The 26,944-nt window shown below is 40.2% G+C and overlaps 1 protein-coding gene across 15 annotated transcripts in view; it reads left to right on the forward strand.

Annotated features, from left to right (window-relative positions):
• Positions 1 to 26,944, forward strand: part of Reps2 (RALBP1 associated Eps domain containing 2) — a 272,844-nt gene that overhangs the window by 154,672 nt on the left and 91,228 nt on the right. For 7 of the 15 annotated variants that reach the window (XM_039100469.2, XM_063280135.1, NM_001427498.1 and 4 more), the window contains 2 exons: positions 3,749 to 3,794; positions 7,196 to 7,332. The exons of the other annotated variants lie outside the window; for them this stretch is intronic. In XM_039100469.2, coding sequence (XP_038956397.1) covers positions 3,749 to 3,794; positions 7,196 to 7,332 — 183 coding nt within the window. The remainder of the gene's footprint in view (positions 1 to 3,748; positions 3,795 to 7,195; positions 7,333 to 26,944) is intronic. 15 annotated transcript variants of the gene reach the window in all.

Here is a 26,944-nt window from a genome sequence, read left to right on the forward strand (position 1 = left end):
TTGCAACATGTTTCCCAAATACTAAGTTCATTTGAAGTTTAAAAGCAAAAGTAGGATGGAGAAAGGAAGTAGGAGGATAGGAAGGACTGGACAGCCCCAGGTGATCCTGCTGTGTGGCCTGTTTGGAAACCACTACCTCCAAATAGCAATGCTGCAAAATAAGAAATCAAGATGGTAAATCAATCGTGACTCTAAAATCAAGGGGACTTCTCAAGCCTGGTTTTAACTTTCGAAATGTATTTGGATCCATTCATCACAGGGGAAATGCTCTATTCGTATAGGCCAATTCTAAGCATCTCTGATTTTGGATGTTAAGGTAGATGCTTTGTAAATTTCGTGACATGGTATTAGTAAAAGCTATTTCAAATTGGAGTGTTAAATTAATGCTTCTCCTATAGGCTTTGAGAATCCTAAGTTTTTCTATTTGTTCCAGAGATTTCAGCACAAGATCAAGTGTTCTCTAAGGCATGAGCCTCGGTTTTCATTTTTAACATTCTTTGACTAGGACTTGGCACCACCAGATAAAACCTAACAGGTGTGCCACAGCACATGAAGTATACCTAAATTTGTTTCACACTGCCTGGGAACATGCTGTGTGTTTTTATTTATTCTTCCTATTGCTGCCCCCTTCTGGATATGATGCAATCCCGCATCTCAAATATATTTAGTAGCCTGTTTCCTGGGAAGTCACCATACCTTCCCCCTGGGAGACAGAGGGGTAATTACAATTCTGGTAGTCAATGTACTGGAGACAGTTCCTCTGAGTTCCATTGCAGGCTTTTGGGTTAATCATTAGGTCTGTGTCATCATCCCTGACTCATTTCCTGGAAAGATGATGAAAGATAACATGCTTGGAGTGTTCCAGGAAGTTGTCATTTCCATGCTCTCCAGCTAAATGAAAAGCTGCAATCCATCCATTGCTTTTGCTTGAGCTTGCAACATAGTGTGCCCTTGCCATTTTTGCAGACAGTCACATGCACTGGGGAACTGAGTCGGGCTGTCAGGGTGGTGGATGGAAGACTTAACTAGACTGGTACTGTTGAGGCTTTTGGAGTCTAAAACTGGGGGCCAACTTACCAAGTTGTACCTTGTGATACATCTTTGCAGGTAGAGAGGAAAACTGTGTCTCTACTCTGCTTATTATTACTATACATGGTGCTAATGCTGCTAACGGTGAAGGTGATGAGGGGTGCCCAAATCATCCGGGAATGGAGATTCCTTGGTAAACATTGCTGACATATTCTCACCCTTTTAGTTATTGAATGCACATGTATTAGTGGAGTCTAATATGTGCCACGCCTCCCATTCCAGTCTAGCCTAACACACAGTGCATGGTAGTAGTGGTCATCTTTTGTCTGGATCATGGTGAGGTGTTCCTATGGTCTCCAGACTGCTGTGGGCACTTCCAGGTGCTGTTCTCTTGCTGGCGAGCAGCTCGTGGTCCTTCTGCTATGTGCTCCCTCTTTACCTCTTGATCCTGTAAGGAAGAAATGCAGAATCCAGATTTTCTGGCCTAGAATTTTACGGACCTTTATTTATGTCCTCTACAAAAGGAGCTTTTGCAATTCTGCAGGACATTCACACTCCTAGGACTCCAGCCTTCTTATTTGTCTCTGTGAGAGAGGGATTTGTTTACCAGTGGAGGAAAGGGCAGCTCAGCTATTTAATGATGTGCCTAGGAGGAGCACCTGGGGTCTCTGGACCCCCCAACCTGGTCTCTGTTCCTTTCTTCACTGCTCATCCACACCCCCACTCCATTTGTCTGTCTGCCTGTCTGTCTATCTCTCATTAGCAGAACTCACCCTTCCTTTCACACCCATCCCTGCAGTAGCACAAAGATAATGATAAAGAAAAATGACAAAGGAGTTAACAGTTACCACGGTATGATGGGGTGGGAAACTGTTTTGCCATGGCTAGGACTTTTGCTACGAAAATATTTCTAGAAAGCAGTGAGTCCTGAAGGAGAAGAGGAAGAGGGAGGAGCAGTGGTAGGCCTACTCAGAGGCCCGCCTCCAGCACTGCAGTGAGTCCAATCACAGGTTTGCCTCCCAGCTCTGGGGCAGTCTTCGGCTGAGGAGAGTTGCCTTTCATTGCTTCCGGGAGTTTGATAGGAAGTAGGGAGGGCTTGTTCCTTCTTTGCCTAGGTGTGTGGGCATGATATGAACAAGAAGAGTCTCGGTCTTGTTGGCTTTTTGGTGAGAAAGGGGCTATGGCAACCTTTCATTCAGAAGCTGAGCCATGCCCAGTCTCACTAGCTTTGGAGAAATGGTTCTTTGTTTTTATGCAGCTGACCACATGTAAGGAAAGGCTTGCTCTCTAGGGAGTTTGCTTTGTGCCTTGCTGGCATTGATGAGAATTTTCAGTTCCCTTTCTTCCCTGCTTGTCTAAGCCAAGGCTTTTAATGATCATCATCAATCTATGCTGCTTCACACCAGAGGAGGCTTTATCTTTGGAGCAGTGTAAATGAGGATGGGACCATCAGCAAGTTGCTTTCTTTTGGATAAATATGTGAAACAAAGAAACAAAGGATATTCTCCCTGTAGCACTCTTCCTGTGGATTTTTATGATGAAAACTTGCAGTGCTTGCAAAACCCTAGCAGAGCTCTGGGGTTCTAAAGGCACCTTCCACAAATAAGCAGAAACACAAAGGAGGACTGATGTTTTTATAAGTGTTTCTAATAATCTCTCCCCCCTACTTCTGATGGGAGAGACAGTGGGTTCCATAGCTATTGGTAGTAAGAACATGAGATTATGATTTAGGTTTGATGAAGAAAAGTATGGTTGAAACACATTTTAACCCATAGTATTCTTTGTATGGTTTGGCTACAGAGACAGGGGAACAAGGATATTTTCTCTTTCTCTTTTTTTATAGAGGGAGGGAGTTTGAGATAAGGCTTCATTCTGCATGTTAGCCAGGCTCTTCTGGGATTTACCGTGTAGCCAAGGCTGCCCTCAAACCCACGGTGATATTCCTGAGCCAGCTTTCCAAGTGCTGGGATCATATGCATGAGGTGCCCCACTCGGCAATGGATATTTCTTATAGGAGAAGCTGCACACTTCTAACGTTTTTTGTAAGAGCTCAGCTTTCTCATGACCATGGTAACCATGGTGCTCTGTGCGCGCGCGCACACACACACACACACACACACACACACACACACACACACACACGCGCGCGCATGTGCATATCTATGCAATATCTATGCATGAGCACAGGCTGGCCTAACTCAATATATAGATAAGGTTAGCCTTGAACTTGTGGCAATCCTCCTGCCTCTGCCTCTAGAATTCAGGTATTAGCTACTATGTCTGGTAATGTTATATGGTTAAAGAAGATATGCAGCTAGATATATTCCTAACCTTCGTGGGAGACTGGTTTCAAGTCTATTATTAGACTATCATGAGAGACCAAGAAGCCCTCAGGTGGGAATCTATCATTATATAAAAAGACAAACTCTTAAGTGGCTTGTCCTTTTATCTTGGAATGTCTCCATTAATTGATTTAGACTGAGAATGGCCTCACAATGTCTCAATTAAAGAAAACTTGCCGAACCTCGTTCCTTCTTGTGCCTTTAACTTTAAAAGTAAAACAAGAGTTATCATAGTGTGGAAGCCCCTGCATTCTTACATGGGTACATCGTCCTCATGTGCTTGTTGCTGTGTTCTGTACTAGCCCAGTTGCTACTCACTACCCTGATTAACTGAGAAATGACAAGCCAAGCAACCAACAAATAATCTTTTGTTTCAGCAACTTCTAAGGACTGCAACAGTCTCAAAGCAAGACCAAGATCCAGGTAGTGTTTATTTACTTTCTCGTTTGATGCCCTTTGTGCCTTTCCCCTGCCTAGAAATAAATCACAAACTCCAAAACCACATCCAAATCACTATCTGCTCTGCCTTTAGACTTGAATCTAAATGTGTAGGTCATTTCACTTATTGAGAGTGGCCTGCCTCGATTACACAGTGATTCTGGAGAGCCTTTTAATCTTTGTGGGCTTTAGTGCTAGAAGATGGTGGCTATTGCTATCTGGATCCTTGGCAGGAAGTCGTTTGGGTAACATGACTGGGTTTGGGGTAGGATGATAAGTACTCACAGACTATAGATTTGTTAAGAGGGAACTAGGGTTAAAGAGTAACAACTAAAGTCTCTGTGAATATGAGCACCTAAACAGTAAGGACTCTTGAACATAAAATCTGTATAAGGGAAAATGTTTATGGTGACTTCAAGGAGACATTGAGACACTTGGGCCTCAGGTAAGCACTACCTAAAGTTCAAGCCATTCTTAGTGCCTTTTCTCAGCTTCATAGCCATCAACAAAAGAGGGAGAACCAAGAGAACAGAGTTCTAGCTGTTATCAGACTTGGAAGAGAGGAGCAGAGGGGAAATACAGAGACACTGAAAGAGAGCCCACTGAAGACAAGAAGTATTAGGGCTGCTTTTAAGCAGTAGAGCTGTAATGTAATATGGGCCACCATGTGGTTGGTTGGTTGGTTGTTTTGCTTTGATTTGACTCTCAGTGACTTATTTTCCTCCTTCAGCTTCAGTTCCTTTACACCACTCCTGAAGTTGATTTAAACTGTATCATGTTTTATGCTCTTGAAATTCAAGGAATACTATCTCAATGTAAATCAAAGAATTTAGGATTCATTTTCTTGTTCGTATAAGCCACAGATACTTACATTGGTATATATTTTAAGCAACAATTAATTTGAATAAAAAGAAAAGTATGGTCACTTTTTCTATGGTGGCTATATTTAATCATTCTGTGTTTTTTTCTTTTAAGGATTGGCAGATTCTTTACATATTAGTCTATACTAAGCTTTGGGATATAGAAATGATAATATTAACCCACTTTTACAATAAGAAAGGCCTTCCATGAATTTCAGAAATGAGCTGTTGTATACCATATTAGCCATTAAATTGAAATTCATAAATATAGCTTCTGCTAAGTTCTTCTCTCTTTCTCTCTCCCCAACAATGAATGAAAGTACAAAATCCCAAAGGCACATTCTCCAGTACTAATGTTCTGGACAAATTTAATGTATTTTTCAGAGGTTGACCTCCTGGTGCAATATGGATAAGTTTATTTTCCTTATTCCTAGTGGACTATTTACTGGGATTAAGACTGTCAAACCATCTTTATTCTCATTTGTCAAGTGGTAAGGTCTTGTAAAAGTATAAGGGTAGGAGGAAAAATGACCGAGCATTCTGCTGTGATGTTCTCCACCCTTTTGCCGATCCCCTGTACATTATGTTTTACCTGGCCATAGTCATGCAGTACAGTCTTACTTATTTGGTATTCATTACCTTTCCATGTAAAAAATAAACATGAAGATCATATACAGAAAGGAGGTGTGGAATAGTATGTATATGTGTGTACAAGCATGTGCGTGCCCACACAAACTATTACACTTAACGTTTCTATACTTATTCTTTCTTTCTTGAGTAGAACATGTCACCAAAACTGTATGTGGCATAGAAAGTTTTTTTTTTAAATATCCAGCTAGGGACTCTAGCTTACTTTATAGAGCAATTGTTTTTCCCTTTGGTTCTGTTTGACAGAGTTAGAGAACTTTTCCCTTAGCTCTTGTATTTGTTTGCCTTGTCTGTATAGTCAGATGCAGTACAAGGATCAACTAAAGAGAATTCCCTCATACCATTACTATGGTTGTCTTAAAGATTGCTTCCTTGCAAGACAAACCAAACCTGTAGACACCACAGAGAGACCTTGAGAAACTTTCATTTTTGGAAAAGAAAAACTTGCCTAGCAACAGTTAATTATGAATTGGACCTCATGGGACCCTGCCCCTCCCTGCTGAACTATTGCTTACTGATGGATTCTAGAAGAGGAGCAGCCATTGTGTCTAGTTTTGTATTCACTAAGGAGTTCACAGGAGGCACAAATGGTTAGTTCCAAGCCCGTAGTCACACACATAAACCTCAGTGGGTCTAATAAACAAACCAAACAAAATAGCAAGCAGAAAACCTCTCGTATGTGGGAGAGCCTTGGGAGGAAGCAGGGCTAATAGAAATGGGAGGGAACTTAGAGAGGGGGCTGTAATAATCCAAATGTATGTTACACAGGCATGAAGTGGTCAACGAACAAACCTAATAAAAGTTAAAAGTAAACAAAACTTTTCTTTGTCAAAAACTACCAAAACTAAAGGAGTTTAATAGCCATTGATCAGCTCTAATTTAGGAAGAACTGCTGTCATAGCTAATTACAAAAGCCCATTTCCTGAAGGAAATCTCTTTCTCAGATGTATCTCTGCTTCAGAGGTAATTTTCTGCTTTCTGCTGTGACACAAAATCAGCTGAGAAAACGAATAGAAGAGATGAACACTTCTACTTTCTCCATGTTCTTCGTATTGATAAGGAACTTGTCCTTATCAATAAACCATAGTGTATGGAGTTGAATTAATGAAGAAAACAAGTATGTAGGCAATGTCCTAGCTACTCCTCCAGGAAGATTTCGTCTCTGATTCCCAAGCACTGAACCAACACCTTAAAAACTGGAACAAAGATTGGAGTTTGCAACATTCTGGCTTTACTTCCATTTACTTTAAATGTTATTATTATAGTGTCAGAAGTCACCAAGTTAGCTATGCTTTGCTACACTTTAAAGAAAGTTAAATTTAAGCCTTTGCTTTGAAAATTTCCATAAACCCCTTATTTCTCAGGGCAAGGCTGGCTAACCTCCTGAAGCTGATAGCTGTGTTTCCCTTTCCGAAGCATCATTTGTGGCATACACCTTGTGTTTGAGTTCTTAGTCAGTGTGGCTGTCTCAATTCCACATGTGCCTGCAATCACATTGCAAGTAAACCAGGGTTTTAATCAGTTAATACCATGAAGCCCTTTTCCTAAAACACAGAAGTATGCAAGCTGAAAGGCTTATACACATTGTTCTGATTAACAACTATCACAAAAACTGACTTGAATTTGTACAAAACATTTTTGGAGAAATTATAAATTTAGGCCTATTATATACTAAGGGCAAAAGATCCCAATCATAGCTGGGTTTGTACAATTATTATACACAATGGCATTTAAGGGACAGTAGACTTTCTAGCTGCCTTTTGGCACCTTTCTGTTCTCTGCAGTCATTTTGACTTTGGGGTATTTTCTGTTTCAACCCAGCTTCAGGGAATAAAGCTCTGCTCTTTTCCCCGCTGACCTTCCCTTATTTTGCTACAGATCTTACTCTAGCACCTCCATAGAAGAGGCCATGAAAAGGGGTGAGGACCCTCCCACCCCACCACCACGGCCACAGAAAACCCATTCCAGAGCCTCCTCCTTGGATCTGAATAAAGTCTTCCAGCCCAGCGTTTCAGGTGAAGTGTCCCTCTGCATCCACCCAAGCCATTCCCTTTCCTGTTGGAGCTAGTCTATATCTCCCTTTCCTGTTGGAGCTAGTCTATATCTGTCTGCTGCAGAGGCCTCTGTTTGTTAGGGAAAAGAGCAGATAGACCTGGCAATTTTCCTTACCATGCAAGTCTGTATGTTGCTGTGATATTCTTGGGCAGAAAAAAATCCCAGACAGATACATAGCATATGGTCTGGAGACTTTCCCACACTGCTGAGAATCAAGAATTATGAAGTTCTTTTTTTTTTAAATTAAGAGAATAAAAATGCTTCAACTCCAGGCATCCCACTGTGAGCCTGCTTGGCTGCAGTCTTGTCCTCTTTATCATGGTAATTTTAAAATAAGATCACTGGTATTTTCCTGAGACATTGTGTGGTTCTTTAGTGTCAGAGCTCAGTAATCAGCATCTGGCCAGAACCTTCTATTGTAGTTTATCTTTGTGCTCTTAGGGTTTAATTCAGAAGACTCCAAATGTAAATGATATTGGGGTGGTGGGTAGAGGCTATAGGGCCATAGGCCTTGTGGATGGGCTGCTTTGGAGTTTCTGGGAATTATTTTTGAGCCAGCAGCTGTATAGCTACCCTGCGGCCGAAGGTGTCAGAGAGGAGTGCCTTTCCCCATACTTCCTGTGAGGTGGGGTGTGTTGTACAAGTAACAGCAGAGACAGAATTGTCTCAGATGTCATGCGGGGAGCTACAGGGCCTTTCTACTGATGTATGGAGGCGAACTATCAGTATGACTTCCTGAAATATTTTCTTGATCTGTGTGCAGTTTAAATCAAGGCAGACTTGGCTGCTAGTGATGTATAGATTATTACCCTGTCTACTAAAGCACAGAGTCTCATTGGCTCTCGCATTAGTATGACCTCAGTGTCCTGGCAGAGCTCACACTGTTTCACTTGTTCTAATAAATACTCTCTTCATAGTGAAATTATAGATTGTTTTTTCAATATACTCAAATCGGGACCTTGCTATGAAACTGATTCTCTGCAATGAGTTCATCAGATAAAAATTTCTCTTAAATCTTCCCCATACTTTGTTCCAAATTATGACATAGTTTCATAGTGATTGGTCTCTTTAGGGTAAGAGTAGTGATAGGTGATGATGTTAGGAAATTTTCACATGGATATAGGATTAGGAACTAGATGACTCTACTGTGATTGAAAGAAGACTAAAATAATATGGAAAGCTGTGTCAGTGTCTTTCCCTTGCATGGACTAAGAATGCAAAAACGTATGTGTATCTCTCAATGTATTTGGAGCATGGGTAGATGCTTTGTGCCTGTCTGTTTTTCAGAGAGTGAGCAAATCTTTTGCCCCAGATTTTTTATCTTTAAAGTAAGGCCAATATGTGTTGCTTGGGATTGTAAGGCTTTAGTTAGTTGATAAACGTACTTCAAATGATAGCCTATTTGGCCCATATACATTAATACGTACCCAAGGCTCACATTTCCATGGCTGAAAAGTTCCAGGGGGCAGCCCTGATACTTGATTTTTGAGTAATAAGGATAAAGCACCAGGGCTCCCTTGATGCCAGTGGATAGTGTGATGCTTTCTAGAAAGATTTTTAGAAAACTTACAGAATGATCAGACTAGGATTTAGTCTGTCATAGCACCCATTTGTTAACAGATCTTACATTTTTCTATTCTCCTGCTTTGCCTAACTTTGCTCATAGCCATTTAAGTTGCAATCTTAAGATCCCATCTCGGGCTTTAGGGAGATTCTGAATTTAGGCAGTGTCTTTTAACATCTTCAATGGTGACATGTATTTTTTGATGAAAAGTATTTTGTTTTGATAAATGTGTTGAAGAGAAATCTTTCAATATGTTTAGATAAATCTAATAGTTGTATTAAAAATAGCTAACGGGATACTGGGAAAGATTTCCCAATTGTTAAGAACATGGGTCACTGTTCTAGAGGGACCTAAGTTCAGCCCCCAAAACCCACAAGGCTGCTCATATGTGTCTGTAACAATATTCCCAGGGGATCCAACACCCTCTTCTGGGCTCCCTGGACACTGCATGGATGTGGCTCACACACTTATATGCAGACAAAGTACATGCACACATATAATAATAAAAAAGTATCTGGGCAGACAGTTCTGCATTTATAGCCCAATTGTACTGTAATTTAAGAATATGTTTGCACAATTGGATATTTTTTGTTCTCTTTTGATATATACTCTCACTATTTAGCCCAGGCTAGCCTCAGAATCACTATGTAGACCTAAGGTAGTCTGGGACTTGTAGGGAATCCTCCTGCATCAGTCTCTCAAGTATATATAGGTATGAGCCACCTTATCCAGGTTACACAAAAGGCTTACAGAAATGAACTTTTAACGAGCCATTTAAATTTATCTTATGAAGAATAGAATGTTTCTATGGAATAAAAGGCAGGTGTTATAATTGTGTCTTAGCTTTCTATTGCTGTGACGTAGCCCCGAGATCAAGGGAACTTACAGAAGAGCTTACAGTTTCAGAGGAGTAAGAAGAGTCCATCACCACAGTGGTTGGAAAAGTGTGGCAGCAGGCAGCCATGACAGCTGGAGCAGCAAACAGAACACTGGCGGCTTACATCTTAAACAACAAGTAGGAAACAGAGAAAACTGAAAAAGCACAGGCCCTTAAGCTCTCAAAACCCGTCCTCAGTGACACACTTCCTCCAATAAGGCCACACTCCTTAGACCTGCCTAAATAGGACCACCAACAGGCCAAGTATTCAAATGCCTGAGAATCTGAGGGACATCTCACCCAAACCACCATACAGTACATCTACTTAATTTGTTTCTGGATTAGTTCATTCTTACAGAAAAGTACAAGAGGGTTTCTAAATTGTGTATAATTTTATTATGTTCTATATTTCTAGAAACTATCTAAAATGTGATGAACCAGAAATGCTTAAAGTAGAGAGAGACTAAGCATAGCAGAGGCATCTGCCTAAGAGAACTTATATGACCATTCTCATTGCACTGTGTTAAATCCTAAATGGAGGAGTTTTTGGATCAAAGGCTGTCGATGTGTAGAGTGCAGATGTATATTGCTAGACTGCTGCAGAAAGCCTGTGAGCTTGCTTTATTTCTAGCATTGTCTCAATGTGTCCTCACACCTTCATGTATCAGTCTTCATCTTTTTGAATATAGGCAAAAACCTTTCCTGATTCCTTGTAAATTCAAGCCTTTTCTCCACACTATCATCGGCCATTATTTCATCTTTTTGACTCATTGGCTCACAAGGTTCATCCAGCTTCTGTTGACTATTGGCAGGTACCATTTTTACTATATTTGTTCACTTTCTTATGCACTTTTGTGCTTCTCTTCTCCAAGGCATGCAAGAATGTCAACATGGCCATGGCCAGCTGATTTGGTCTGCCACTCTGCTAGATCCTTATCCCTCCAGTCTCTCCTTCTGCCAATTTTGTTTTTTAACACAGCCTATCTGGGATGCACTGTTTATAAAATCAGGAATAAGAAAGGGTATGGGAAAGAAGAGAAGATGGTTTGACATGAAGCAAGATATTGACTTGAGTGGAAAAAACAAAGCCTTCTTTAAAAGATGGGGCCCACAGGGTGATAGAAAGCAGTGCGTGCTGCCAAGGCGTGGAGAAAGAGTAGCTTAAAGTGTAATGATAATATGCAAAGGAAATTGGATGAAGACGCTAAAGAAACGGCATAGCAGCAAAGATCACTGGCTACTCTGTCCAGTACTCAGTATCCACATGCTTGCTCATCGTGCTTTGAATATGCTTGGCCCAAGGAGTGGCACTATTTGGAGGTGTCACTGTGGGCATAGACTTTAAGATCCTTGTCCTAGCTGCCTTGAAGCCAGTCTTCTCCTAGCGGCCTTCAGAACATAGGGTGGCCCTCTCAGCTCTTCCAGCACCATGCCTGCCTGCACGCTGCCATGCTTCTACCTTGATGAAATGGACTGAACCTCTGAACCTGTAAGACAGCCCCAATTAAATGTTGTCCTCTATAAGACTTGCCTTGGTCATGGTGTCTGTTCACAACATAAAACCCTAAGATACTGGGGTTGGGGATTTAGCTCAGTGGTAGAACGCTTACCTAGCAAGCGCAAGGCCCTGGGTTCGGTCCCCAGCTCCGAAAAAAAAGAAAAAAAACCCTAAGATACTCATGTAAGTCCAATTCCAGAGGGTCCAACATCTTCTTTGGACTTCCTCGGGCACTAGGCATGTATTTGGTGCATATGTACATGCAGGAAAAACACCCATACACATAAAAAAGAAAGTAAATCTAAAATTAATTTTTAAAAAAAGGATGGAGAGATGGCTCAGTGGTTAAGAGCACTTCCAGAGGTCCTGAGTTCAATTCCCAGCAACCACATGGTGGCTCACAACCATCTGTAGTGGGATCCAATGCCCTCTTCTGGTGTGTCTGAAGATAGCTACAGTATATTCATATACATAAAAATAAATAATTCTTTTTAAAAATTAAAACAAGAAGCCTGGTATGGTGACATACTACTTTAATTCTAGCTCTTGGGGGTCAGATGCAGCTGGATCTCTGTGAGTTCTAGACCAGACTGGTCTACAAAGCAAGTCCAAGGCCATTCAGGGTTACACAGTGAGACAATTTCTTAAACAAACAAAAAAACCCCAAAAAACAAAATGGAAGGTAGGAAGAAAGGAATGAAGAAAGAAAATGGATGGAGAGAGAATGCCAAGAAGCAAGCATGCAAGGGGAAATGAAAAGGAAGACGAGATAGTTAAAGAAGAGGACTGTTTATATCAAACAAGAAGCAACAATGTATAAAAAATGGCAAGTTTGCAAATACAGGACAATAGGCTTCAATTTTGAGAATTGCAAAGAAAGTGTGGATATGTAATTTACAGGAGTCCAGGGCTCTAGGAGCAGGCATCAAACAAGTGAGGGCTTTCATTGGAGAAGGTGATATAATCTGATCAGATAATTTGTTATAGCTAACCCTGGTCTTAAAGCCATCAACCCACCAGTCTCACACAACTGCCGTCTTTGAAAGACAATACAAATGTGTGAGGATGAGCCTGCCACATGCATGCACAAATATAGAAGTAGATGTAATAATTATGCAGGGTGTGATACAAAATCTAGAGGCAGGCAAGCCTGAGGCCTGTTTGATGACGATTTAGTTTTGTAGGTCTGCTGTTGCAGCCATGAAACATCTATTACTGAAATTCCTATAAGAAAAATCACATGCTGAGGCCAATCCTTTTTACAATTGCACTGGCTTTTATCATTACAATGGTAATTCTTTTTTTTTTTCCATGAAATGTTTTTTCCCCTCTTCTATTGGGTGGAACTTCACCTCCTTCCACTCTTGACTCTGACCTGTTCTTCCAAAGCCATGCCTAAGGTTCACAGCATGGGGTTTCCATGGTGATGGTAAAAAGCTTTAATTCTGCCTTTATTGCAAAAGCCCTATCTATTCTTGTTATTGAGAATCCTGGCAGAAGCACAAAGACTGTGAGGAGTTATAGCTACCCTTTAAAAATTTAGGCTAGGGACTTCCACCACATCCACGCTGACAAAGTGGGGGGAAAACTGGTCCCATGGATACATCTAGCTATGAAACAAGGTAGTTGTTTTCTAATGGCACTGTTTTACTTTAAAAGAGGAGGGTGGATATTGACGAACAGCCTTTTCTACCATACCTCATATGCCCTCATCCATTAAGAGCCACACATTAAAACCATTCTGATACCTGAACAAAATACTTACATCATTAATGGTTTCCCACCAGTGATGGTTAGTGTAATGTTCCAGCTCGACAAAATCTAGAATTTTTGAAAGGACTCTCAGTGAAGGATTGCCTAGATTAGGTTGTTTTGTGAGCATAAGGTTAGAAGGTCCTTCCTACTACGGAGGCACCATCACCAATTGGGATCCTGGACTATGTGAAATAAGAAGGGGATTGAACAGAGGTAGGTATTTGTAATTCTCTGCTTCTTGACTGGGGCTATGATTGACCAGTTGCTTTAAGTTCCTGCTGTTGTGACCTCTCTGTTATAATGGACTGTAACCTGAAACTGTGAGTTATGATAAACCCTTTCTCCCTTAAGTTGCTTTTGTCAGAGTGTTTTTTTTTAAACACTTTCCATAGGAAAGGAAAAGATGCTACCCTTGCTTTAAAAATATTGATAATAACATTCATCCCATAATTCAAATTAAATTGCATCCAATACCATAAAATAAGGCTCTTCAAAAGAATGATGTCTGTGTACTACTTAGAATACATCTGAGATAAATTAAGCAACAAAGACACATTGCAGAATATTTGTGCTCGTAAATATATAGACAATTCCAAGAAGAATTTTTTTTTTGAGATAGGGTCTCAAAACCTGCAACCCAGGTTTGCCTGCTTCTACCTTACAAGAACTGAGATTACTGTGCCTGGGTCAGGATAACTGATGCGTGATGCTTGCATCTAGGGAAAGGAACAGTATGACCAGGGGCAGGAATGAAAGATAGTCCTACCTTTCATTCATTCTTTCATATCTTGCCTCATATATGCATATCACCAATTATGCTGTAAGGTCTAACAGTAGTACATGAGAATTCAGAGCTATTTCTCCTGGCTAGATTCACCCATCACAAAATTGATATCCATATTAGCAGGGAATTTTATAACTATCTGCTACCACCTCCTGGAATGCAGCTGAAATGACAGAAGCATTCCAGATCATTCTTTCAGGTACTGCTATGTTCTTCAGATTTCCTTTCGGCGCCCTTCAGTACAGGGGACTGAAGCACTTCCCATAAGTTCCTGTTATGAAATGTTTGCTCATTTCAGGAGTAGAACTTCTGGCTCATATGACAATACTATACTGAATATTTTGGGAACTTATTGAGCTGTTTTCCAAAGCAACTCCACCAATTTACTACTTCACAAGTAATGCATAGGGATTCTAGTCCATTTATATAGCCCTAGAATGTTTGTTATAGCTTTTTTATTATCGCTTCCTAATGAGTGTGAGTCTACTATATGCCATGTTGGAAGAAGTATCCATAAAAACATCGCCACATTTTCTTTGTCTATCATATATAAACTGTTTATTGGATATTTTCTTTATTTAGATTTCAGATGTTATCCTCTTTCCCAGTTTCCCCTCTGGAAACCCTCTATCCCATCCCCCTTCCCCTGCTTCTGTGAGGCTCTTATCCCACCAACCCACCCACTCCCTCCTGCCCCCCTGCTCTGGCATTCCCCTACACTGGGGTACTGAACCTTCACAGGACCAAAGGCCTCTCCTGTTGATGCCAGACAAAGCCATCCTCTGCTACATATGTGTTGTTGTAAAAATATAAAAAGTAAAAAAAAAGTAAAGTTGTCTTTTATCCCGCTAGGTTCGGCACCATGGTGCCCCAAGATATCTGCTGGATATCTTGCCAGAAGCACATTCCAATTCTGTGGCAGCCCAGACTAGCCACCCCACACTCCATTACACTTAAACCTACACATGAAAGAACATACAACACAATAACCTTTGGCCCAATTGATAAGATATAATTGCCCACCTAAACACACAAGGCCCAGTACCATCCATCCTTTAAGAACATTAATAACAACTTGTAAATACACAGAGCAGAATTTTAACGTTAGCCTCCATTGTTGTCCCTCAGCTCCTCTCCCTGTCCCTCCTGTCTCTTCCTCCTTTCTGTTCCAGTCTCCTCCTCTTCCTTCAAACTTTTCTCCCACCCACCCTTCCTTCTCGTCCAATGACAGGCCTCCTTCTATCTTGTACCTGCCTCACCTGTGACATCATCCCACACTTATGTGGCTGGAGTCATGGGTCCCTATATGTGTACTCTTTGGTTGGTGGTTTAGTCCCTGGAAGCTCTGGTGGGGTCTAGTTAGTTGATATTGTTGTTCTTATGGGGTTGCAAACCCATTCAGCTCCTTCAATCCTTTCTCTCATTCCTCCATTGGGTCCCCGTGATGAGTCTGATGGTTAGCTGTAAGCATCCTCATCTGTATCAGTAAGGCTCTGAGACAGAGCCTCTCAGGAGACACCCATATCAGGCAAGTACTGTCAGCAAGTACTTCTTGGCATCCAAAATGGTGTCTGGGTTTAGTGTCTGTATATGGGATGGATCCCCAGGTAGACAGATCTCTGGATGACCTTTCCTTCAGTCTCTTCTTCACACTTTGTCTCCATATTTTTTTCTAATTGCTTTATTTATTTACATTCCAAATGTTGCCTCCTCTTCCCAGTCCTCCTTCCAAGAGTTCTTCACTCCATACCCCATCCCCTTTGCCTCCAAGATGATGCTCCCCCCACCCACACCCTCACCTGCCCACCCCCCACTTTACCCCCTGCATCCTCCTTCCTTGGGACATCAAGTCTCTGTAGGGTTAGGTGTATCTTCTCCCACAAGGCAGTTCTCTGCTATGTATATGCCAGGGGCCTCAGATCAACCCATGTATGCTCTCTTGTTGGTAGCTTAGTCTCTGGGAGCTCCCAGGGATCTGGGTTAGTTGACACTGTAGGACTTCATATGGGGTTACCATTCCCTTGAGCTCCTGTTTTTATTCCTTGATTTGTAAGTTTTTTATTTAAACATATTCTAGTTACAAGTTTCCTTTCTGGGCTTTCACCTTCAAATTATCTATCTCCTCTCATTCTGTGGACTTGTCTTTTGCATTTTTGAGAGCATCCTTTGAATGCAAGCCTTTGAACGCTTTCATGGGTTCAGTATGTATGGTTTTGTCACTTGTGCTTTCAGTGCCATTGAAGAAATCATTGCCTAGCTCAAGGTTACACATTTCCTTTGCTTCAGAAAGTTTCATAAGTGTGTTTTTAAAATTTATATCTGGAGTCAATTTCAAGTTAATTGTTGCATATGAGACAGATCACCAGTTTTATTTTTCTGCATGGATTTATTTAGTTTTCCCTGTGTCATTTCCTGAAGAATATTATTTTTGATACTGTTGTGGAAAGTCAATGAAGTATGGGTTTATTTCTAGAGTCTCAAGTCATTCCTTTATGTCTATCCTTATTTGAACATCACAATGTCTTAGTAATTATGTGTTCATAGTTCTTTTTAAAATCATTTTATAGGTATGATTGTTTTGCCTGCATGTGTGTGTACACATGAGACCAAAAAGGGTCATATCCCCTTAAGCAAGAGTTATAGCTGGTTCTGAGGCACCGTGATGGTGTTGGGGATCAAACCAGGTCTTTTGGCAGAGCAGACAGAGCTCTTAACTGGTGAGCATATCCAACTCTTTAAAACATTTTTTGAGAATGCAAATTAATTACAAAAATTTGCCTTTCCTCTCTTTAAACCCTCCCATACACTCTCCCCAGCTCTCCTTTAAATTCATAGCTGTTGTAGTATGTTTGGGTGTCAGGAACTACAAGACCTTCTACTTCCTTCTTCTTTTACATACAAAGATACAAACACATGTATTTTACAAACATAAACTATATGTGTTCAAGCTATACAAAATCATTAAACTATGTCAATAAACCAAAAATATATTTTATATTTTAAGCATAACATTGTTCAGCACATGATTCATGAGTAGATTGAACTATTGTTCTCAAATCTAAAGTGAGAAATGAAATAGATACTGATGTGAATTCATTTCTTTTTTCTTTCCTTTTCTTTTTTCCCCATCTTTATTAAATTGGGTATTCCTTATTTACATTTCAAACTTTATTAACTTTCCCAGTTTCCATGCCAACATCACCCTAACCCCTCCCCCCTCCCCTTCCTTATGGGTGTTCCCCTCCCAACCCTCCCCCCATTGCCGCCCTCCCCCCATAGACTAGTTCACTGGGGGTTCAGTCTTAGCAGGACCCAGGGCTTCCCCTTCCACTGGTGATCTTACTAGGATATTCATTGCTACCTATGGGGTCAGAGTCCAGGGTCAGTCCATGTATAGTCTTTAGGTAGTGGCTTAGTCCCTGGAAGCTCTGGTTGCTTGGCATTGTTGTTCATATGGGGTCTCGAGCCCCTTCAAGCTCTTCCAGTTCTTTCTCTGATTCCTTCAACGGGAGTCCTGTTCTCAGTTCAGTGGTTTGCTGCTGGCATTCGCCTCTATATTTGCTGTATTCTGGCTGTGTCTCTCAGGAGCGATCTACATCCGGCTCCTGTCAGTCTGCACTTCTTTGCTTCATCCATCTTGTCTAATTGGATGGCTGTATATGTATGGGCCACATGTGGGGCAGGCTCTGAATGGGTGTTCCTTCAGTCTCTGTTTTAATCTTTGCCTCTCCCTTCCCTGCCAAGGGTATTCTTGTTCCCCTTTAAAAGAAGGAGTGAAGCATTTGCATTTTGGTCCTCCTTCTTGAGTTTCCTTTGTTCTAGGGATCTAGGGTAATTCGAGCATTTGGGCTAATATCCACTTATCAATGAGTGCATACCATGTGTGTTTTTCTGTGATTGGGTTACCTCACTCAGGATGATATTTTCCAGTTGCATCCATTTGCCTATGAATTTCATAAAGTCATTGTTTTTGATAGCTGAGTAATATTCCATTGTGTAGATGTACCACATTTTCTGTATCCATTCCTCTGTTGAAGGGCATCTGGGTTCTTCCTAACTTCTGGCTATTATAAATAAGGCTGCTATGAATATAGCGGAACATGCGTCTTTGTTATATGTTGGAGCATTTTTGAGTATATGCCCAAGAGAGGTATAGCTGGGTCCTCAGGTAGTGCAATATCTAATTTTCTGAGGAACCTCCAGACTGATTTCCAGAATGGTTGTACCAGTCTGCAATCCCACCAACAATGGAGGAATGTTCCTCTTTCTCCACATCCTTGCCAGTATCTGCTGTCACCTGAGTTTTTGATCTTAGCCATTATGACTGGTGTGAGGTGGAATCTCAGGGTTGTTTTGACTTGCATTTTTCTTATGACTAAAGATGTTGGACATTTCTTTAGGTGCTTCTCAGCCATTCGACATTCCTTAGCTATGAATTCTTTGTTTAGCTCTGAACCCCATTTTTTTTATTAACTTGAGTATTTCTTATTTACATTTCGAATGTTATTCCCTTTCCCGGTTTCCGGGCAAACATCGCCCTAGTCCCTCCCCCTCCCCTTCTTTATGGGTGTTCCCCTTCCCACCCTCCCCCCATTGCCGCCCTCCCCCCAACAATCACGTTCACTGGGCTGAACCCCATTTTTTAATAGGGCTATTTGTCTCCCTGCAGTCTAACTTCGTGAGTTCTTTGTATATTTTGGATATAAGCCCTCTATCAGTTGTAGGATTGGTAAAGATCTTTTCCCAATCTGTTGGTTGCCGTTTTGTCCTAACCACAGTGTCCATTGCTTTATAGAAGCTTTGTAGTTTTATGAGATCCCATTTGTCGATTCTTGATCTTAGAGCATAAGCCATTGGTGTTTTGTTCAGGAAATTTTCTCCAGTGCCCATGTGTTCACGATTCTTCCTTACTTTTTCTTCTATTAGTTTGAGTTTATCTGGTGTGATGTAGAGGTCCTTGATCCACTTGGACTTAACCTTTGTACAGGGTGATAAGCATGGATCGATCTGCATTCTTCTACATGTTGACCTCCAGTTGAACCAGCACCATTTGCTGAAAGGCTATCTTTTTTCCATTTGATGGTTTTGTCTCCTTTGTCAAAAATCAAATGACCATAGGTGTGTGGGTTCATTTCTGGGTCTTCAATTCTATTCCATTGGTCTATCTGTCTGTCTCTGTACCAATACCATACAGGTTTTATCACTATTGCTCTGTAATACTGCTGGAGTTCAGGGATTGTGATTTCCCCCCAGAAGTCCTTTTATTGTTGAGGATAGTTTTAACTATCCTGGGTTTTTTGTTATTCCAGATGAATTTGCAAATTCTTCTGTCTAACTCTTTGAAGAATTGGATTGGAATTTTGATAGGGATTGCATTGAATCTTTAGATCGCTTTTGGTAAAATGGGCTTTTTTCCTATATCAATCCTGCCAATCCATGAGCATGGGAGATCTTTCCATCTTCTGAGATCTTCAATTTCTTTCTTCAGAGGCTTGAAGTTCTTATCATACAGATCTTTCACTTGCTTGGTTAAAGTCACACCGAGGTATTTTATATTATTTGGGACTATTATGAAGGGTGTTGTTTCCCTAATTTCTTTCTCACCTTGTTTCTCTTTTGTGTAGAGGAAGGCTACTGATTCATTTGAGTTAATTTTATACCTCGCCACTTCTCTGAAGGTGTTTATCAGGTTTAGTAGTTCTCTGGTGGAACTTTTGGGATCACTTAAATATACTATCATATCATCTGCAAATAGTGATATTTTGACTTCTTCTTTACCAATCTGTATCCCTTTGATCTCCTTTTCTTGTCTGATTGCTCTGGCTAGAACTTCAAGAACTATATTGAATAAGTAGGGAGAGAGTGGGCAGCCTTGTCTAGTCCCTGATTTTAGTGGGATTGCTTCAAGTTTCTCTCCATTTAGTTTAATGTTAGCTACTGGTTTGCTGTATATGGCATTTACTATGTTTAGGTATGGGCTTGAATTTCTATTCTTTCCAGGACTTTTATCATGAAGGGGTGTTGAATTTTGTCAAATGCTTTCTCAGCATCTAATGAAATGATCATGTGGTTTTGTTCTTTCAGTTTGTTTATATAATGGATCACGTTGATGGTTTTCCATATATTAAACCATCCCTGCATGCCTGGGATGAAGCCTACTTGATCATGGTGGATGATTGTTTTGATGTGCTCTTGGATTCGGTTTGCCAGAATTTTATTGAGTATTTTTGCGTCGATATTCATAAGGGAAATTGGTCTGAAGTTCTCTTTCTTTGTTGGGTATTTGTGTGGTTTAGGTATAAGAGTAATTGTGGCTTCATAGAAGGAATTCGGTAGTGCTCCGTCTGTTTCAATTTTGTGGAATAGTTTGGATAATATTGGTATGAGGTCTTCTATGAAGGTCTGATAGAATTCTGCACTGAACCCATCTGGACCTGGGCTCTTTTTGGTTGGGAGACCTTTAATGACTGCTTCTATTTCCTTAGGAGTTATGGGACTGTTTATGTGGTTTTAATTGATCCTGCTTTAACTTTGGTACCTGCTATCTGTCTAGGAAATTGTCCATTTCCTCCAGATTTTCAAGTTTTGTTGAATATAGGCTTTTGTAGTAGGATCTGATGATTTTTTTTAATTTCTTCTGATTCTGTTGTTATATTTCCCTTTTCATTTTTGATTTTGTTAATATGGACACACTCTCTGTGTACTCTGGTTAGTCTGGCTAAGGGTTTATCTATTTTGTTGATTTTCTCAAAGAACCAGCTTTTGGTTCTGTTGATTCTTTCTATAGTCCTTTTTGTTTCTACTAGGTTGATTTCAGCTCTGAGTTTGATTATTTCCTGCCTTCTACTCCTCCTGGGTGTATTTGCTTCTTTTTGTTCTAGAGCTTTTAGGTGTGCTGTCAAGCTGCTGACATATGCTCTTTCCTGTTTCTTTCTGCAGGCACTCAGAACTATGAGTTTTCCTCTTAGCACAGCTTTCATTGTGTCCCATAAGTTTGGGTGTGTTGTACCTTCATTTTCATTAAATTCTAAGAAGTCTTTTATTTCTTTCTTTATTTCTTCCTTGACCAGGTTATCAGTGAGTAGAGCATTGTTCAACTTTCATGTATATGTGGGCGTTCTTTTCTTATTGTTTCTGAAGACTAGCTTTAGCTGATAGGATGCATGGGATTATTTCTATCTTTCTGTATCTGTTGAGGCCTGTTTTATGACCAATTATATGGTCAATTTTGGAGAAAGTACCATGAGGTGGTGAGAAGAAGGTTTATCCTTTTGTTTTAGGATAGAATGTTCTATAAATATCTGTTAAGTCCATTTGGTTCATGACTTCTGTTAGTCTGTCTATGTCTCTGTTTAATTTCTGTTTCTATGATCTGTCCATTGATGAGAGTGGGGTGTTGAAATCTCCTACTATTATTGTGTGAGGTGCAATGTGTGCTTTGGGCTTTGGTAAGATTTCTTTTATGTATGTAGGTGCCCTTTTATTTGGAGCATAGATATTTAAGATTGAGTGTTCATCTTGGTGGATTTTTTCTTTGATTGGTATGAAGTGTCCTTCCTTATCTTTTTTGATGACTTTTGGTTTAAAATAGATTTTATTGGATATTAGAATGGCTACTTCAGCTTGCTTCTTCCGATCATTTGCTTGGAAAGTTGTTTTCCAGCCTTTCACTCTGAGGTAGTGTCTGTCTTTGTCTCTGAGGTGTGTTTCCTGTAGGCAGCAAAATGCTGGGTTCTCATTGCATATCCAGTTTGTTAATCTTTGTCTTTTTTATTGGGGAATTGAGTCTATTGATGTTGAGAGATACTAAGGAATAGTGACTGTTGCTTCGTGTTATCTTCGTATTTGGAGGTGAGATTATGTTTGTTTGCTTGTCTTCTTTTTGTTTTGTTGCAAAACGATTAGTTTCTTGCTTTTTCTAGGGTATAGCTTGTCCCCTTGTGTTGGGCTTTACCATTTATTATCCTTTATAGGGCTGGATTTGTGGAAAGATATTGTATAAATTTGGTTTTGTCATGGAACATCTTGGTTTCTCCATCTATGTTAATTGAGAGTTTTGCTGGATACAGTAACCTAGGCTGTCATTTGTGTTCTCTTAGGGTCTATATGACATCTGTCCTGGACCTTCTGGCTTTCATAGTCTCTGGTGAGAAGTCTGGTGTGATTCTGATAGGTCTGCCTTTATATGTTACTTGACCTTTTTCCATTACTGCTTTTAATATTCCTTCTTTGTTTTGTGCATTTGGTGTTTTGACTATTATGTGACAGGAGGAGTTTCTTTTCTGGTCCAATCTATTTGGAGTTCTGTAGGCTTCTTGTATGTTTCTGGGCATCTCTTTCTTTTAGGTTAAGGAAGCTTTCTTCTATGATTTTGTTGAAGATATTTACTGGTCCTTTGACTTAGCAGTCTTCACTCTCTTCTAAACCTATTATTCTTAGGTTTGATCTTCTCATTGTGTCCTGGATTTCCTGTATGTTTTGGGCCAGTAGCTTTTTCCATTTTACATTATCTTTGACAGTTGTGTCGATGATTTCTATGGAATCTTCTGCTCCTGAGATTCTCTCTTCCATCTCTTGTATTCTGTTGGTGATGCTTCTATCTATGGCTCCTTGTGTCTTCCTTTGGTTTTCTATGTCCAAGGTTGTCTCCCATTGTGCTTTCTTTATTGTTTCTATTTCCATTTTCAATTCCTTCACCTGTTTGATTATGTTTTCCTGTATTTTTTTCAGGGATTTTTGTTTTTCCTTTCTAAGGGCTTCTACTTATTTACTTGTGTATTCCTGCATTTCTCTAAGGGAGTTCTTTATGTCTTTCTTTAAGTCCCCCATCATCATGATCAAATGTGATTTAAAATCAAGATCTTGCTTTTCTGGTATGTTTGGATATTCAGTGTTTGCTTTGGTGGGAGAATTGGGCTCTGATGATGCCAAGTAGTCTTGGTTTCTGTTGCTCTGGTTCCTGCGCTTGCCTCTCGCCATCAGGTTGTCTCTGGTGTTACCTTGTTCTGCCATTTCTGACAGTGGCTAGAGTGTCCTATAGGCCTGTGTGTCAGGAGTGCTGTAGAACTGTTTTCCTGTTCCCAGAGGCCCTATACAGTTTTCTCTTGGGCCAAGTATGTGGGCAAAGGTGGGCAGAAGTGGCGGTCTCTCCTCCCCTGCAGTCTCAGGATTGCCCACATGTCTGGGCAATCAGCTCTCTCTCCCACAGGGTTTGGGAGCAGGGAGCTGTGGGCTGGGATCAGCGAGGTTTGGGTGCCAGGTAGAAACTGGAAGTCTACTCTCTTCTTTTTTAACATTTTTTTCATTATTTGGATTCTCTAGTGTTTCCATATAAAATTTAGAATTAGTTTGTCAGTTCCTGCCAGAAAAAAATTTGATTGGTGTTTCAGTAGGGATTACATCAATATTTAGGTTAAGTTTGATTCATGTTATTCTCTTAATAATATTGTCTTCTACTCCCCAAACACACAATGACTTTTCATTCATTGTGTCTTTAAATTGGATTCAATTGTGTCTTATACCACATAAGCATACAGATTTTTTATTAGTGGATTTCTTTAATTCTTCAAATGTTATTGCCTTTCTGGGTTTCCTGGACATGAGCCCCCTATCTCATCCCCCCTTCTTCTATGAGGGTGTTCCCCTCCCAACCCATCTCACCTTCCCACCCCCTGATGTTCCCCTACACTGGGGTTCAACCTTGGCAGGACCAAGGGTGTCTCCTCCCATTGGTACCCAACAAGGCCATCCTCTGCTACATATGCAGCTGGAGCCATGGGTCTGTCCGTGTGTACTCTGGGTAGTGGTTTAGTCCCTGGGACCTCTGGGTTGGTTGGCATTGTTGTTCTTATGGGGTTACAAGCCCCTTCAGCTCCTTCAATACTTTCTCTAATTCTTCCAACAGGGTTCCAGTTCTCAGTTCAGTGGTTTGCTGCTAGCATTCACGTCTGTATTTGACATGATCTGACTGTGCCTGTCAGAGACAGCTATACCTGGCTCTTGTCAGCATGCACTTCTTAGCTTCATCAATCTTATCTGGTCCTGGTGGCTGTATATATATATATATGGGGCACAAAGCATACAGATCTTATACTTGTTAAATTTAGTCTTAGGAACGTTGTTCTTTTTAAATTTTATTCTAAATTGGTTTTTCAAAGGATAATTGATTTTCAAAGCCTACAACTGATAGATAATGTTAGAAGAAATACAGTTGGCTTTAGTTTATTTATCATGAATTCTGTAACCTCATTGAATTTTTGTTTGGACCCATCTTATTATGAAGTTTACATAGTGAGGTGGGCACATACTCATTAAAGGCTCCTAACAGCTTAGCTAATAATCTGTCAGAGACTTACAAATTCAAGATGAAATCCCATTTAGTCTGTTTGGAAGATATCAATAGGATCATTATTTAATGTCACATTTCAGTTTTAATTTTTCTCTTGTGTATGAAATAATTGATCTCAGACCATTTCTCAAGTAATATATGCTCTATGTATGAAGTGGCAATACTACCTTAAGTCAGGTTTCCCTGTTTGTACTTACAGGGTTTTCATTTCACTACTGCCTACCACCAGATATAATAGTTATGAGTGACAAGAATGAGTCTCATTTTGTGCAAAGGACACATTTAAAGCATTTTGTGTGCGTTATCTCCAGTAGTCACAGTAACCCTGCAAAGTAGGTACTGTTTGCCCTCATTTACTGATAAAGAAACAGGTGTGAGTTAGTATGTGCAAGGTCATTGAGCTCCTTGCAATTAAAGCCAGACTTTCAGCTATATGGTCTAATGCTAGGACCCCCATTTTACAGGTGCAAAGGGGGAAATATTTCTCTTCCATTGGCCTTCCCAGTTCATCTGCTTCATCAAATATTTTATAGGCATATCTGCTTCCTTTACTGGGAGGGGGACAGAGCAGCAGCCACCAAGCTGTGATTACTCTAACGCATTCACCCCACTTTGCTATACAGCCAGCTGGACCAGAACTCCTCATTCATACTCAGGCTTCTGACTGCTAGTACAGTCACGTGTCTTTGCAGATCGGAGGCAGTAGGTTCAACCTTCCTATTGCTGCACCCTTTTAATATAGTTCCTCATGTTGTGGTGACATCCCAACCATAAAATTACTTTTATTGCTACTACATAACTGGAATTTTGCTACTGTTATGAATCATAATGTAAATATTTTTGGAGATAGACGTTTGTCAAAGGTGTTTCAACCCACAGGTTGAGAACAGTGGGACTAAGTCATCCCTTCTAGTTCCAGATCTGAATCTTTGCCTTTAGACCTGATCTTGCTTGTTATTAGAGGGTCTACTCTTAGAAGTAACACAACCAAAATTTATTTTGACAGAGCATTAATGAGTCTTTTTAAGGCTTTCAGTACTTGAGATGATAAAAAGTCTTGGCTGCAGCATAGTGTTCCTTTGGCGTGAGATTTGAAGTCTAGAAATTCATGTAAACAATGAGAAGTACATTTGGACACTGGCCTAGATGAAACTTTTCAGAGGTATGAGACTAGTCCAGGTTGTTTCTCAGCCTGGGTGTGCATGAACACCTAGATGAAAGGCAGTCTGCAAAGTGTGGGTCAATGCACTATCTGTCCTTGACTTCTTTTGCCTTTTCTGGTTCCTGCCTGTCTTCATTTAAAAGATTTTTTTTCTTCTCTAACAGATTCTGTGTGACTTTCTCTATTAACACAGTGCTGTGGTTTGGGCCTGTAGAAGTTAAAAGCCTGGGGATGTACAAACCTTACAATGACAAGCCAGTCTCGTTGCTGGGTGGGGTGCATTCTCTTCGTCTCCTTTCTGATTTTATGGAGATTCCTGGCTGGTGAATGCTTTTCCGAGGGTGTGTATGGGAGAAACAGGACCATAATCTCTGGAGAATGAAGTAGGAATAGTAAGAGTGACTGTTTGAAAGCATGTATAAAACTCATCCCACCAGTAGACAAATGCCTTTGGTATGTACAATCAAAGGTGAACCCATTTCTCGGCCTCAGCCCCACCAAGTCCCATGTGCCACCTCAACCCAGGCAATGTCTCCTTCTGACATTTGGTAGTGCACTTGTGAGTGTTTATATGTCCCCATGAAATCCACTTCAGCTTTTATATCTTGAGACCACATTATGCATGTTTTCTTCAGCACTTTTCATGGTATTTCCTAGAGATGTGTCCATGTCTATCTGATATTTATCTTTCTTTTGTACAGATACTCTGACCTCCTTAAAAACTGTATTGTGAACAATTTCAAATTTAGTGAACCATTTTCATACATTATTTTGCTATAAATCCTAAACATTATATACTCCCTACGAGACAGTGAATTTATGTGTGTGTATTACATAAAGATTTAATTTTTAAAATTTTTGTTGGTTGTTGAATTCTTTAAAAAATTTTAGTTATATATGAATTAATGTGTTGCATTGACATTTTCATACGTACATTCACTGTAAGTGGTTCATATTCCCCTACCATCCTCTCTTGTCCTTCCTTTCCTTCCTCTGGTTCTCTTCTACTCCCCTTCTGCTCAATGAAATTAGCAATAGTTCCTAAATAACATTTAACATTCAGCCAGTGTCCTGATTTCTGCCAAGTATGTCTTTTTGTAGTGACTTGTTCAAATTGAGACTCAAACATATGACTACATGTGCATTTGTTCTTGCTCTGATTATCTATCCCTTAATTGGTGGGTTCCTTCCTTGATCATTTTTATCCCTTCATAGTGGTTCATTCATTCATCTATCCATGCATGCACTCGTTCATTCATAAGAAAACCATTCATCTCGTTGACTTCCTAGTTTCACGTTTTTGGCTGGTTGCTTATTTTTCCATGTGATGTATTTCCTGTGAACTCGTAGGTACATCTTGGCTCGATTAGAATCAGATTTAACAAGTTACTTCCTAATAACACCTGTTGCATATTAGGAGAGTCTTGATATTTAATGCCTTTCTAATTTGAATTGTTTGCTTCATTAGTGAGTTTATATAGAATTAGCCTGATGTGTGGGTTGTAATGACAATCTCAAACAAGCTTTCAAATAATTATTTTTTCTCAGCCATTGATCACTGTTTACTATATATATATATAGCAA

This window comes from Rattus norvegicus, chromosome X (assembly GCF_036323735.1).
Source record: "Rattus norvegicus strain BN/NHsdMcwi chromosome X, GRCr8, whole genome shotgun sequence".
Lineage (NCBI taxonomy): Eukaryota > Metazoa > Chordata > Mammalia > Rodentia > Muridae > Rattus > Rattus norvegicus.